The sequence below is a fragment of the Gnatocerus cornutus genome, chromosome 10, assembly GCF_029298725.1.
Source record: "Gnatocerus cornutus isolate USDA-ARS CGAHR chromosome 10, icGnaCorn1.1, whole genome shotgun sequence".
NCBI classification, from domain to species: domain Eukaryota; kingdom Metazoa; phylum Arthropoda; class Insecta; order Coleoptera; family Tenebrionidae; genus Gnatocerus; species Gnatocerus cornutus.
In genome coordinates, this window is record NC_142242.1 from 7,430,814 (window position 1) to 7,446,251 (window position 15,438).

At 34.7% G+C, this 15,438-nt stretch overlaps 2 protein-coding genes and 1 long non-coding RNA gene across 4 annotated transcripts; 1 reads left to right on the plus strand and 2 right to left on the minus strand.

Moving 5' to 3' along the window:
• The first annotated feature begins 1,157 nt into the window (after window positions 1-1,157).
• On the plus strand, window positions 1,158-3,882 carry LOC148167555 (cysteine sulfinic acid decarboxylase). The gene is made up of 8 exons (XM_088046878.1): window positions 1,158-1,268; window positions 2,079-2,208; window positions 2,260-2,667; window positions 2,718-2,969; window positions 3,028-3,092; window positions 3,150-3,228; window positions 3,277-3,621; window positions 3,666-3,882. Exons 1-8 carry the CDS (start codon window positions 1,228-1,230, stop codon window positions 3,846-3,848), a joined length of 1,503 nt encoding a protein of 500 aa, XP_087903004.1. The 5' UTR covers window positions 1,158-1,227; the 3' UTR covers window positions 3,849-3,882.
• LOC148167556 (major facilitator superfamily domain-containing protein 12-like) lies at window positions 3,870-10,160 on the minus strand. 2 transcript variants are annotated; one of them, XM_088046879.1, is made up of 10 exons: window positions 10,082-10,160; window positions 9,230-9,396; window positions 7,306-7,389; window positions 6,756-6,954; window positions 4,906-5,017; window positions 4,664-4,851; window positions 4,413-4,608; window positions 4,255-4,363; window positions 4,054-4,204; window positions 3,870-4,005 (listed from the first exon to the last, which is right to left on the minus strand). In XM_088046879.1, exons 2-10 carry the CDS (start codon window positions 9,393-9,395, stop codon window positions 3,891-3,893), a joined length of 1,320 nt encoding a protein of 439 aa, XP_087903005.1. In that variant the 5' UTR covers window position 9,396; window positions 10,082-10,160; the 3' UTR covers window positions 3,870-3,890. The 2 variants fall into 2 exon arrangements, with proteins under 2 accessions (XP_087903005.1, XP_087903006.1); XM_088046880.1 differs by lacking the exon at window positions 10,082-10,160 and having other exon boundaries at window positions 9,230-9,585.
• A 3,959-nt stretch (window positions 10,161-14,119) lies between these two features.
• Window positions 14,120-14,511, minus strand: LOC148167557 (uncharacterized). Its single transcript, XR_015770922.1, has 2 exons — window positions 14,382-14,511; window positions 14,120-14,323 (listed from the first exon to the last, which is right to left on the minus strand). It is a non-coding gene; the product is annotated as an uncharacterized LOC148167557 (long non-coding RNA).
• Window positions 14,512-15,438: the final 927 nt, after the last annotated feature.

Below are 15,438 nucleotides of genomic sequence, written 5' to 3' on the forward strand. Positions count from 1 at the left end.
TAAATTGATTTTAAAAGCTTTGAAAATTGCCTGGAATCCAACCATATGGGCGCATTTTTTAAACCTCTGTGATTAGGATAAATTGGTAAGGATCTGGCAACTACAGTGCGTGTAAATTTATTATTTTTACGTTATTTAAATTCTCAATTTTTGTATCTTTGGGTTGGTCATTCTACCAACTGTCATGCATGTCAGAACACCCAACACCCTGTTAGTCACTCATTCATAATTAGGTAAATTAATGTTTTTTTAATTAGGGATAAAAGGGAAACGCAGGTCACTGAAGAAATATTTTTACTTTTAATTAAATTTCAGCTAAAATAAGTTACTACTGGTGGAAATTGCTGGAACTGGAATCCACTTTTCCAAATTGCTTCAGAAGTTATTATTTTTTTTTTATTTTTTGTTGAACGCGGAACGGTGGTCACACAGGTATCGTTATCGTTTTTAAGAATCTGGTATTTGTAATTACTGCAGATTTTTACCAATGTTCGAAATACTCTCTCATTCCTACACAATATTAATGAGAGAAAAACCTTTTAATTGCCAATAGCGCCAGTAATACCCTGGAATCTCAGTTATTTGAAATTTTATTGGCAATCAGAGAAGAAAAGCCAAGTATTTTACCGGGAAATCCTGAAATCCCGTAAGCTCTATGAAATGCCTCGTATCTTTTATGAAAGACTGAATTATATACAGGGTGTATTCAAAATATTACCCACCATATTCACCGAATGTATGAAATATTAATTATCTCTAAATATACACTGATAAAACTACTGTCTTCCTGTTTTTTTCCATCCAATTAATTAATCTAATCGGACTCCAGGTCCCAAAATTAATTAAAGCTGGCGTTGGTCTTACACAGCCAATCCTGGACTTATCACGAATGAAAAAAATATGATAAAGCCACCTCACACGAAGTGAGCATGTTGTTTTTGTTATTTACAGTGTGCTTCACATAAAATGATTTGAGTTGACCGGAAATGTACCACAATAATTCGTAAAGTAAATATTGATAACTCCAATTAGAACCTTGCTAAATACGGAAAATTACCGCTTGGAAAAATTTCAGTTGTTTTCAATAATTTGAACTTTGAACATCCCTGTATATGAGCGGTATCGTGAACTAGATTTATCAGTAATCAAAATTTCCTATTTATTCTTTACTTATTACTTTAGTCTGAGAGATAAGTCTATTATTTTGGGTGTCGTCTATTGATCAACATGGTGCTGCATTCAAGTTTCCCTCAAAAAACCGTAAATGGGTAAGATAAGATTTTCTAAACAATGAAAGTAAATTCATAAACAAATATTTAGGGTTGGCGAAGGTTTTAAGCCGTTTACTTTCTTGCGTGAATTAGTTTTTATCTGTTTAAACCTTTTTTTTATCTATTTTGTTCCGTAGTCTTAAAACTGTTGCAACTATATCAAGTGTTACGACCTGTTTAAATTTCAAGACATGTTTTGGAGGTTTTCTTGTTAACTATGAACGTGTGTAGAAAATAAATTCTATTACATAATGTACCTACACTCGTTTTCAATCTAAATGCACCAATTCGTTAAATTTTATTGAAACTAATATTTATAATTTGTATCCACATTATTATAATGTCCGTTGTGTGAATTTCCCTAATCAGTGTTTACAGTGACCTTATTTTTTTCCCTTGCTATCTCCAACCCAATGCCGAGGCGTTTTTATTCTTTTGTATCCAAAACTTCCCATCATTTTACCATTATTTTAATTTACATTGTTTGTAACATATGAATTTTTAACTGTGACTTTGTTTCAATGCTGACTAGCTTTTTTGATTTTCCTCGTCATGATGTCATTTTCCTACGTATGCTTGTAACTATTGTCTTTGATGATTTACGCCAACACATTTTTCGGCTAAACTCTTTTGCAAACTTTGCTAATTTATAAATGAGATAAGATACCGCCCACTTGCAATTACTGTGGCCTCGGTTTGCCGATAGGTAAATCTTTAGATAAAATCTCGTTTTTCGATTCAAAATTTTATCTCTAAGTACGTCCCTGTCATCTTGATTTGATTTAACATGCAGGCCCACTCTTTTAGTTGTGGAATGGTTCCTGCCATGGATACATTAGATTTTCTGGACAGAATTGTCTCTCTGATGAAAGAGGAGAACGTGTTAAACCCCCAAGACTCGAAAGTTGTTGAATATGTAGATCCTGAGGTCCTGAAGGTATGTGTTAAATTTATTGGTCTCGGTATAAAATGTGTAATTAATTTTAAGACCAAAATTGATTTCTCCTTGGTTGAACCGTGCGCGAATTTGGACGAGCTTGAGGCAATTTGCAGAAATGTTATAAAATACAGCATTAGAACAAACAGTATGAAATTTCACAACCAACTTTTTGGGGGAATGGACCTTTTCGGTCTTGGAGCGACTTGGTTGTCGGAAGCCTTGAACACTAGTCAGTACACATTCGAAGTCGCCCCCGCGTTTTCACTAATTGAGATGGAGATTCTTAACCAAGTTAAAGCACTAATTGGTTATGAAGAAGGGGATGGAATTTTTTCACCTGGAGGAAGTATTTCTAATATGTACGGAATGGTACTCGCACGGTACCAAAAGTTTCCAGAAGTCAAAACAAAGGGTCTTCATGGATTGCCAGTACTCGTGGCCTTCACTTCAGAAGGAGCAAGTAAATAAAACTATCAAAGAAAGATTAGTTAAGAACTTAATTATAGGGACACTATTCTCTCGTGAAATCTGCACATTGGTTAGGTATTGGCAGCGATAACGTTATCAAAATAAAAACAGATGATTGTGGGAAAATGATAGCTGAAGACTTGGAGAAGCAGATTCTCGAGGCCAAAAAGAAAGGACAAGTACCTTTCTTTGTTAACGCCACCGCCGGTACTACTGTTCTAGGAGCTATCGATCCTTTGGATAAAATATCTGATATTTGCGATAAACACGATTTATGGCTACATATTGATGTAATTTATATTTTGGCTGCGTGGAGTCGTGTAGGTTGCAAATTTAAATTTGTTTTAGGCTTGTTATGGAGGCACCCTTTTACTTTCTAAAAATTACAGATCCCGGCTGGCGGCATCACACAGGTGAGTGTAAAACTGTATTAGTCATGATTTCATTTTTGCTTGTGCAATTTTTACTAGATCAGACTCGTTTGCTTGGAACCCACACAAAATGTTAGGCGCTCCGTTGCAATGCTCAATATTTATAACAAGACATAACGTAGGTTGCAATATTTCATTGTACCTATATTAACAGGGCTATTTTTAGAATATTCTTCATGAATGTAATTCAGCATCGGCTAGATATTTATTCCAACAAGATAAATTCTACGATGTCTCCTACGATACTGGGGATAAAAGCGTACAGTGTGGTCGAAAGGTCGATGCTTTTAAATTGTGGGTAATGTGGAAAGCACGAGGGTTATCCGGCTTTGAAAAGCTTATCGACACCGCTGTGGAGTGCGCCAGGTATTTTCAATCAAAAATTGAAAAGCTCGATGGTTTCCGATTGGTCCAAAATGATTTCGAGATAAGTTCAGTGTGCTTTTGGTATATCCCGAAGAGTTTCCGCGGCAAAAAAGAGGATGAGGACTGGTGGAAAAAAATAAGCAATGTAAGTTGGTTTATGTTAAAACACAAGTCATTGACGTTTTTTAGGTGGCTCCTGCAATTAAAGAAAAAATGGTGAAGAGTGGTAAATTGATGATCGGTTATTCCCCTCTGGCCCATAAAGGTTTGTGCAACTTTTTTCGCATGGTTACTACTTGCCATCCTGTTCCCACTCATGCGGATGTAGACTATGTCATTACCCAAATCCAAGAGTTTGGAGAACGTCTATGATTTTTAAATAATAAACACATGAAAAGTATCAAAAGTCTTTTATTAACGGCAGTGGAGTGTTGCTAGTGAGATTAAACCTATTAGTGATACAATACCGCAAACGTATGAAAGAACATCTTCGTAAAAGTGTGGGCACATCTCCTTCGGTGTGCACTGCCTGAAATAAGAACGATGTATAAGATGAGATTAGAAAAAGCCAACATACAGGTTTTGTACGAGAAGAACGACGCCGCCGGAGATTAATTTATCGGTAAATGTTACTGTGCTATAGACAGAAGCCCCACCATAGCCATTGACTTTAACAAATTCTGCTGTTAAACATAAACTGGAAACCATAGTTGCAGAACCACTTATACCTGCAGCCAGATCAAGATTATTTTAGATATGATAATGATCCGACGATTACCTATTAGCGAGGCAATTACATATAATTGACTATCCGAGTGGAACAAAAACCCCAGTTTTACACAAACGCTTCCAATTAAAGCTAAAATAATCCCTGTCAGATAAACCACCTAAAACGAATTTATATACAATCCATTTTCAAGATTAAGCCGACATTACTTTGTCGCTACACCGCCTAATTCTAAATTTTAGTATGATGGAAGTCAAAAACGAAGCGATGAAGCAGACAAGAGGAACACTGGCTATTGTCTGCCTAATCCCATCCCCCGTGTCTTCAGAACTCGCTGCTTTTTCATCCAAATACAATGGAATATAAATAAGTGTTAACGTCGTGAATAGCCTTGAAGCCATATACCTGATGGAAAAGTATTAATTTACAAATTTATTTTACGATAATCTTCTTCTTTTACATTAACGAAACCTTGTATATAATTGATGATTTCAAAAAATGCGTGACATCTTCATCTGTGACTAAACCATTGGAATCTTCGTCGCTTTCCGGAATCGTTTGGTATCCTCTACTCTCTTTATTAAACGTGCCACAATAAAATATTAGCGATGAAAATAACCCTACTAATGTTATAATCAACGCGATTTCCTTCACATGCAACAGATGTTACAATTATGCGGTACATCAATCACGCAACATTACCTTGAATTTGTAAAAATCGCTAGGACCAATTTTATCAGGGTCTCCATCATTTTTCAAGACAAAGAAAGTTATTATGTATACGGAAATACTGCAACAAACGGTGGCCGTGTATCTGAAACATTGATATTGATAGTTTAAGTTCGTGTAACTAGTAATTAAGTGTCAGAGTTTCTCAAACAGCATCGTCAGAGCCTAGGCTTCAAGACTTTAAAGGGAATTTTGTTCGAAAGTTCGCAGTAAATTTGAAAACGCCACGAATTTTGGTCGACTTAACATGCGAAGAAACAATAGTGAAAACCGCATCTTTCTATCTGTCGTGGTTCGGCACCGAAATATACGAAAGTAAATCTATATTGTAAAATTGTATTTAAGCAACGAATCGCAAGAAAAACGATGGTGAAAACCGCATTTTTCTATCTGTCTTAGTTTCGGAAATATGGAGCTTTATACGTTTCCGAACTAAAAATTTACTATCTGAAATTTTAATCACTGCTAATTCCTTTATTTTTAGACGTACATAAAAAATTCGCACAGTTTTGCATTCTACGCATGAGCACCACTATAATTTAAGATTGCTCCGCAAATAAAAGAGATATCGACCGAATTAGATTTAGATACATCATTTTTTCGAAAAATTTAAAATTTCGGATTCGGCAACTGATATAAAGCTTCAAAAATTAAAATAAATTAAAAAAATTAAATTTTCGAATTAAGGATATGTAAGACCAGCTCTAAGGCCCAATTTCAAATCGGTAAGACAAATTGTTTAGGATAGGTGGTCACAAAACAAAAAATTCATTTTTTTTTCATCGTTTAAGTCGGATTTTTTTCTCCCAAAAAAAACGACCATAGATATTTGTGTGTCTGAGAACGACTTCTAAATAACAAAACATCAGTGTTAATTTCGAATATATTGAGCATGAAAATTTCTTCAAACTATGTAACCGAAATTTTAATTCGCCATAACTCTGTTGTCTTCTGTGGATTTTGAGCACTGAGTTGAACTCGGCGTAAAATTAGTGCCTTATAACTAAATTTGCTCAAAAAAATAACAAAATATCAACCGAATTAGCTCTACATATTTTTTGTCAGATTTTTTTCAAAAAAAAAGAAAAGTTTCAAGTTCCAAAAATCTAAGCAAACAAAATGCCGCGTCTCCCTAACCGTCGTAGTTCCGGGGATATGAAACACCGAAAATTACGAACAAAATATCTATCGAAATAGATAATTGCATTTTCGAATTCAGGATATGTAAAATCGAATTCTTAGCAACAAAAGGACGAGAAAAAGATTGCAAACAATTTTGAGGATTTTTAAGATAATTATGCCTTTTATTTTTGACATGATCATCCCTTTTAGCCTGGCAAACTCTAGAGATAGAAACTATGAAGTAAGTATAAGACAGCAAATTGAATTTTTTTATAGTTTGCTTACAATGTTCTACATGGGTCCAATTAAGCAAAGTCTAGAAAATGGGCCTATAAAGAATATTTACAACTTTCATTAAAAAAACATTAAAACAACCACTTAATTCTCGATATGAATTCGGACAAAATATGTAACTACAGTTATAACTTTAAATTGTAATTTCCATACGCGAAATACGACTGGAATCCCCTTAATCAATCGAGCCCAATTTCTTTTTTGAAATGGAATGAGTTTGTTGAATTTAAGAAATGTTGTACTCGCTTTGTTCCCATGGACCTTCTGATCATAAGTGAGTGCTTTTAATCACTTAAGTGTCATTAAAGAAAGCTGTCAGAGAATGTTTGAGAAACTCTGCCTTGGATGAAGCAGTGGCATGACTACAATGCAATTAAGTGCTGATTTCAATGGATGATTCACGTTACCTAATTGAAGTTAAATCAGAAGTATATCTATGAGTGGTCGCTATTTCCGGAATAATAGATAAATGTGAAATCTGGGTAGTAGCCCACCCAATCTGGAACAAACTTATAACCAAACCATAGTCAATGAGGACCGTTGTGGTTAGTGAAGTCGGTTTTAAACAATAAATCAAAGTAAATCCAATAGACACCGCTAATGTTCCTGGAAACATAATGCTTAGATGTAAATACATTTAAATATGCTAATATAGACAGACAAGTTTTTGTAGTTGTGTCAATAGGTTTTTTATTTCTTGACTTGACAATTAGTGTGTCGATTAAGGCGAATTAATGCGACAATAGGACATGCAATATAAACGCTGCCGAAACTGCCGCGATTCAATCGAAGACTTGCATAAATTTCCATATTATGAGGAGATAACATATACACAAATTAAAAATTTCTTAGTATTGTAATATATGTGCATAATAAAAAATAAGCTGGAGGGTTGTGACGTACGCCACTGACTTGTATGTATGACCCTGAAGATGACGGAATAATGACTTGACGCACCTGCTAAATGCCACGCCCTCCGGGAACCAAATCGGTCCACAGCCCAACCAACAAGAGGAGTAGCCAGCGAGTCTACAATCTGGCCTAAAATAAAAGACAACACTATTACTCATGAGTGTACACAAAATCTTGTTTTTTCTGAGAGAAACTCATTAATATAAATTAGAAACATTAATAGAATAGTGAAATATCGAGCGCTTTCGCGGTTTATGTTCACGTAATTGCCCGTGGTAAATACTGCCAAGAAAAAGTATTAACCGGTGAATTTTTTTCAATATTTCACTTAACCTTACGTCGTCTTTCGTCAAGCTTCAAGCGTAATTATTAAACAAACAAATCGTTAAGCAACAGTGGGCATATTTTTCCAATAGATTTATTATTGAGTTTTGGTCCTTGTCGGATTTTATTTGTACTATTCTGATTTGGTGTCAAACCTAAAAACTTGTTTTTTCTCAACAACTACATAAATTTCAACGAAAACTCTATTTTATACTGTTTACGTTCAGCGATAGTCGTTTTCGTCTAAAAATTTAAATACCCGCATGAGGTGTAGCAATAGCCGTAAATAAGCAAACATCCAAACGCGGAAGACATTGTTAGAAAAATTTTGACATCATTGTTAATTTTATTATGTTCTTTGCCGCAACTTGACTTACAACACAAGATCAGCGTAAAATTCTCAAAGCGAATTAACGACATGAATTCTGTGGAGCGTATCTCTGTCTTGACAAATAAAGAAAAATGTTCTGTAATTTGATTAAAATCAGGTAAATTCCGTTCCGAACAACAAGACTAAATTCACTTTCGAAAAAACGTTTTGCAATTCTGATTACACAGAAACCAGCCTGATCAACCATAAATTGTATGTGTTTCTTTATGTCATTTTCTAGTATTAAGGACAGTTAACGTGTATACTTGTTTAAATTGTAGGTTAAGCCAAACGAATACAGTTATCTCTATTGAATGGTCAGCTACTTATTTAAATCAGGTTGGATTGTACTCATGTTATGTCAACAGTTGACACGTTCATTACACCGCGTACCGTAAATTTTGCAAAAAAATATTTAGTGGGTATTGACTTCCTGAATAAACGGTGTCTGCGACTAAAATTTCGTTTCACACGTATTTCTAGTATTACGCAAGGAAGTTCACACAGTATGAGGATAAAGTACGCATTTCCTATCAGATCTGGTAAGTAATTGAAGTCCTGTATTTGCAGGATGTTCCGGCGGACACAACCTGATCTGACATTACAACCGCGAACCAAATTGTGAAATAAGACGTATATATTTCATAGATAATCAACAGAATGTGGGTATTTAATATTGTTTACCTCTAAAGGAATTTGCAACAACTGGCAATAGATTTATGTAAACATTGCTCATTCTCATTATCCTTGAATGATTAATTCGGGTTTGTTATATTTTAATAAAGATTTTGCAGGTGTTCACTTGATAACCTTGCTACTTCTGTTTTATGATTTCATTTATCGGAAAGGTACAGCTGTTATTCATCATATGAAAATTGTGAGTTATTTAAATCATTTTATGAAAATATCGCGCCTACAAGTTCGAACAATTCATATGATAATTATACGTTTATATTGCAAATGCCGTCGTAATTTACGTAACTAAATCAATACTACCGTAAGTAGGATCATTGTTTGCTAAATCAGACCTTTCATAATATTTTTTGTTGATCTGAAAATTTCAAAAGCCACGGACAATGGCGGGTTTCTCTCCGAAACGATAAAATAACATTTTCTCTTACTAAAATGTTGCAACCTTGATCAATTTAAGTAGGAAATATCACCGATGTGTCCATTTTAGTAAACCTTTAAAATCAAGGTCTGTGGTTTCCACTTTGGACAAATGACTTTTTCGGATTTCTTAACTCAGCGAGTTTAACCCAATTAGTAACGTACCTGTCATTATGAGAGTACCGGCGGTTTTAGCTTCCATTTGTAAAACAATTTGCAGATAAAACAAAGTGTAAGAAAACCACATCGCAGCGCAAAGATCATTATAGACGTGACCCATCCCGTAGCATAATTTCTGTACCCAATAACATCTCTCTTGATGAACCATCATTCTGAAAAAAAATATCCAAATTTTATCACGAAGCGTTTCGCCACAGGGCACAAACGTGACACCTTGAAAAAGGGAGAAAATGCCACGTTTGCGCCCTTTAGAGAGGAACGTGACAGTTGCCAAAAATTCAGAGTTAGAGGACCAAAGGTGAGAAATCGGACCACCAGAATTGCTTCCTTGTCTGAGTTTCTTACATTTCCTGGCACTTGCTGTAATAACAATGACCATTTTTGCTAAATCTGTAAGTAATGTTAATGTAACTGTCACAGCAGTGTCAATTATTTATGATTAGAGGAGTAGACACTGTGCGCGAGCCTTAAGGGTGTTTGAAATGAATGAGAAGGCGTGACTTTTGGATTTACATGCAGATTTAATAACAATAAAAATAATGGTAATTTTTGCCGGTGGTGATTTAGATCAAGGTCAGGTCGATAAGACTGTCAAAACCCTGTAGACTTCGAAAGTGAAGTGTTAATTTGAATATTGATGTATGAGAGGACAATAACAAGAAGTAAATGTAAAAAACAAACCGAAAAATGCAAATGTTACAAAACGTGTGGTGGTAGGTTGGGTTGTCAGCCGCACCTTCCATGACAATAGCAACATGCAATCTAAATGGTTTCGCGAGGATAATGGAAAAATAAAAATAAGTTTTAGTCATATTGTCTAATAAATTGTTGACTCACCAGAAGTAGGGTTCTAACCCTTCGTGCAATGCTCTTAGTCAGACTGGCACGCACCTTTCTAAAGTCTTGTAGGGTTTCGTCAGCCATCATGCTTGAAATACAACACCGATAACAGTATTAATTAAAAATGACGATCTGCTATTAGTTTACCTTCTGGCTGAAAACGTATTAATTTACCGTATTAGTGTAATAGTTTAACGGTTAATCCGATGCACAGGAAGGGTCAACTTCCTGTTACTATGCGAAGTCGAGATGACCAATTTTGGTGACAATTTTTCCAGCATTACAACCCAATTTCAACCATCTGGTGCCTTTGTTATGAATGAAAAACGCCTCCATATCCCTCTACAGGAAACTAATAAATATTTGATTTGTGTATTTCAATGCAGAACCGGACTGGCCACTTTTGTATACACGTGTTGCATAATATTTGTATTCGACATAGGACTATCGCACCGTAAACTCAAAAGTTTTTAAAACGTGACATAATTTGTCACCAGTACTGCCAACGCAACATTAGTGTCTCTGACATTTCACCTTACGCTCACAAATCCCAACAACATCAAATTCGAATTAAAAAAAAGAAAGAAAAATACGGATACTATTAAAAGTCGAACAATTATAAAAATAAAATCGATAAATGAGAAGACATGATGTCTACCTTACAAGGTGGTGACAAATTTATGTAAATTTATTTAGTTTAGAGAATATCTAATTCAAAATATGCCCGTGAAACTTATGGCAGACTAAGTTATTCCGGGCCACCTTGAAATTTGAAAAATTAACATAGCAATTATAATTAGTTGGGAATCCACCTGTTTTAGTTCAGGTAACCTTTATTTTCTTATGATAGCACCGTACAAATATTAAAAATAGATTTTTTTAGAGAATTTATAGACTATCCTAAACTCGATTTTGCGTATTTCGTTGAACTCTTTGTGAAAAATTTATGTTGATTGATCTTTAATTAGTCAATTAATTACCACAAAAATGTAGGTGGTATTTTTCGAGCTGATTTAGGAATTTTTCGTGGTCAAATCGAAAAAGCATGTCGAAATCTATGTCAAATTTTATCTCGACCAGTGTAGTATTTTACATGATATAAAAGGCTTAAGACCACACAATCGTAATCTGTGCCCGAAAGTGGCTTTCAATCATTACTGTGAACTGTGAAGAAAGTCCGTAATTTGGTCATCTTAGCCCATTTCTTCGGCGCCGTTACGGTTAATTGGCTCAATCTTGTTTTTCGACGACTGTAAAATCTAATGAGTTGTACTTCAAATTGCTTACATGAAAGTTTCGGTTATTAGTTTGTGGTGCCACCGGAAACCGATTTTAATTTGTGCCTGCTAGACGTAGAGGAGCCGAGCTATTAGAAAGTTACGGTAATTATTTTGGTCTACACGTGTGGAGCTACAAGCAATGATTTTTTTCTATGTAAATTTTTCTCAGGGGCTTGAACTCTATGGGAAATAAACGCAGACAGATTTTTACAATCCTTACAAATATTTTGCTAAGGAGTTGTTTGCGTACGTTGAGAAGTGTGAAGATAGCTTTTTTCAAGATTTTGATTAGAGTGATTATTAATAGCTTTTTGCAGCGCTATAAAAAGGTGTTACTTCGGTAATATTTTATGTTTGTCGCTCACTTCATCTAGTGTCGCCGACGGCATCCAATGGAAACCCATCATTGACGGACATAAATGAAGTGAACCAAGATCAGCGACCGCACAATCTAGACAGGTGCTTTCTGTTTTCCAGTCTAACTACTGCCTTCGGTCAAACTCTGAGATTGTATAACTAAGAAATCTGTTAAGTATCAGCGTATGTTAGTCTGAACAAGTACTGTAGTAGTACCGCCATTATCTAATCGTCACGCTGCTTGAACATGTACCTTCCAAGTTTCCATAATCTTTCACTAATACGTTATTTCCATCTATAATTTGCCATAAATAACAAAATTATCACCTTTGAACCCCTTCAATCATCGCAAGACGCACTTCAATAAGAGGGTTATTCTCCAATCTACATGTTTTTTCTTTTAATCTCTCGTCGGTCGATACTTAAAAGCAGTTATATTTCACAAGGGCTATACTGTTTTAACGACCACGTATTTTTAACCCTGATAAAATAAATATGGACTCCATGGTTACTGTACGTTCACACTATTTTTATCTTAATGGTTACAAGTCATCACTCTCTGGAAAAAAACTCCAAGACTTGGCAAACTGTTCATTTTTACTAATCTCCCATGAACTCTTCTCGTTATATAATCGAATGTCGGTCGAATTTGGAATGAGATTTCGCACAGAAAGTTGACCAGACAACGGACAGACGATAAAATTATTCAAACATCTAAAGAACTAGCTTTGAAAGTAGAATTCAGGACAATAACACACAAAGATTCGTAACTAACGTAATTGGGCGCTCTAAAGTTATTGTATAAATATGTAAATACCGCCTGCAGCCTATTGAACCGATTTAATGATAATATTGGGTAATATCTCGATTATACTATAGGAAAATTGTACTTATGAAACGAGAATTTATCTTCCAGTAATTTATTCTGAAGAAATCAAATTCTGTAAATTAGTATTACTGCAAAGTCGTGGAACAGGTGTGCTATTGCGCCCATCCAAACCTGTCTCATCGTAAAATTAGTACATTATGGAAATTTGGGGCAGGTTTGCACTGATTTTAGTCAATATGGATATGGCAGTGTTGGTCTGTAGTACTGAATCGGCTTTCAGACGTTGACATATAACGTGCTTACATTTATTTTTTTGTATAGACCGGTTCTACAACTGGTTCACTTTCGAGTTTTATTTTGCCCACTTATTATCTACTTGTTTTGTGGCATTATAGTAGCGTTAAAACGCATGCGTGCGTTACCAATCAGACGTGTCTGTCAATATGATATTGTCATTTATCTCATCATGATGTGGCATCATTTCAATAAAATTTGCACTCATGTCCCCATTCTTTAGAAACAAGAATGGTTTTAACCTCTGCCAAAAGACATTTTGAGATGAGATGGTACTAAAAGTGAGCGTACGCAATTAGATCAACAACTTGTGTTAATTTATAATTCCAATAAAATCTTGCTTTTCCTTTTTCGTTGTCAGGATGTACCTTGTGTCGTAAATGATAAGAGAGCACTGAACGATCCAGATATAAAAATTTTACGATATAAAACTTAATGTATAATGCAATTGCTTTTCGCTGTAGGTACTGAGATTTTTTATCGAATCTTCACATCAAATCGCTGAATTTACTGCAACTTATTTTTATTAGACAATGTTGTGGCGCCTGTGAGAAAACACTCTGTATATATTTATCGCCACAATGACTTTTACTACAACCACATATGAGGTTTATGACAATACTAAAAATACAAAATAAGAAATGTTATGGTTTTTACATGAAACGTCGTTATAATATTTGCACATTAAAATATCTCATGGGTTGTCAATTTTTGAAAGCTTCTCATTAACCCATCAAAATGTAACTGTTTTGAGTGTCATGCGTGTTCAACAGTGGCGTGACAAAAAACTGTACAAAATGAGCAAACAGCGTGTAGTCAATAATACAAGCATCAAAAGTCATTTTGCGTACATTATACTGTTTGGTAACAAGTCGGTGAAAATTGGGAAAGAGAGAAAATCGTAAGTACACATCGTTATCATGCAGAAAATGAAATTTGGGAATGAGTACGTAATTGTTTCTATTCAAACAGTGATGACGTGTATTTATGAGTCCTTATATGGCGTAATGCAAACGCTGATGAAATATGGTTCCGTGGATAATGCTGAAGTATTATGTAATTAATTATCACTTAAGTTGGTAAAAATGACACAGAGATACATCGTAAAATATTTATTAATGTATAATTAAAGAGCAGTTTTCTAACGGAGATGTTCCAAATGGTTTCATAATAAAAACTGGTATCCATTCAACGAAGTATGAGAAATAAAAGTGACTTGGACAATGCAGTCAATAATTTAATGTGTCATCAAACGTAATTCTAATCATTGAGGGTTTTTTCACGGAAGAGGAAAACTGAAAAACATTTCGCTAATGTAGATAATTTACGCCAATTTCCTCTTCATTATCCAAGTACAGATTAAATGTGCAAATCTGTCCGTTTCCGGTAAATGCAAATTCCTATCATTTTCAATACTAGAAATATCGGGGGCTACTATAAAAACCAGCATGACGATGAAGGAGAAGTTCTCTGTCTGCGCTAAAGAAAGATGGTTAGATCCAGTATACTTCTTAAGTGATTTTTTTTTTATTGTTACCTGCACGAAGAACAGGTAAACCAGGTTCCATCAGGTAGAATTGTCACGGTCACATGATGGGCTGAAGATCAACAAGAGCTTAACCAGAAACCGAAAGCTAAAAACATCACCGATTTGATAACCCGCTTAAACGCCCCAACTACTTTTATCATTAGCATATTATGTTGTCCTGCTATAAAGGCAGATTTGAAATATCAAGGTTAGTGTTGGGTTTAATTATGCTGACCACTATTGAAATCACATGGTAATAAAATTTTAATATTTAACCAACACTTGTCGTTCACTTCCCACATAAAACAGAATCTACTTCGCAAAATTATCTCAGGTGATCCTGTGGCTTTATTTTGGTCAAAAACAACATTTCGTGACCACAATGTTTATTACTGTTTTTTATCTCATGTAAACACCCAGTACACAAATCGTCTTGACTAAACAAGATACTGGTTCGGCAATTTTCTCCTTTTTTGAGAGTTTAAATTGAAACGTGACCGATCTGGATCAAACCCAATCTTTTATAAGTAAACTTTGAAATGAGAAAGGAATTATTCAAATCACGGGAATGATACATAATCTCTGCAGGTCAGCTTTAAGCCCCATGCACCTGCTTGGGATATGTAGTTATTTTTCCACATCCTGTATAATAAAACGGTAGGGAAGCCATATTTAATTGTGAACAAATAATAACTCGGAAAATTATTTATTTTGTTGAAAATACTGCTTCGAGATATTTAAATTACCGTAGTTACGGCATTGCATAACTCAGTACTGCCATCAGAACAAAAAGAACGATTACTTTTCATTTCTATGTTTATCGCTCACAAAACAAAGAAAAGCTTCATATTATAGCCATAGTTGGTAGGTTTCAAATTTGATCTATGATGTAAATCGCAATTACTAGTCATTGTATCATCGTTGTTAGTATGAGTTGGTTAATAACATAAGTATGCAAGTCTCATTATTAACATTACTATTATTAGTACCGTGCTAAGTAAACTAAATGTGCTGAGAAAGTTTCTATTTGGCGCTATTATTACAACTTTAATTTTTAACCATGACT

Bases quoted from the DNA above. Each gene is read 5' to 3' on its own strand.
- LOC148167555 (XM_088046878.1), top strand. From the start codon at position 1,228: ATGGTGCTGCATTCAAGTTTCCCTCAAAAAACCGTAAATGG. The intron at 3,093-3,149 runs GTGAGTGTAAAA...AATTTTTACTAG, and splicing joins CGGCTGGCGGCATCACACAG to ATCAGACTCGTTTGCTTGGA. The intron at 3,622-3,665 runs GTAAGTTGGTTT...GACGTTTTTTAG, and splicing joins GGTGGAAAAAAATAAGCAAT to GTGGCTCCTGCAATTAAAGA.
- LOC148167556 (XM_088046879.1), bottom strand. From the start codon at position 9,395: ATGATGGTTCATCAAGAGAGATGTTATTGGGTACAGAAATTATGCTAC. The intron at 4,609-4,663 runs GTAAAAGAAGAA...CTTTTCCATCAG, and splicing joins ATATACAAGGTTTCGTTAAT to GTATATGGCTTCAAGGCTAT. The intron at 4,364-4,412 runs GTAATGTCGGCT...AATTCGTTTTAG, and splicing joins TTAGGCGGTGTAGCGACAAA to GTGGTTTATCTGACAGGGAT.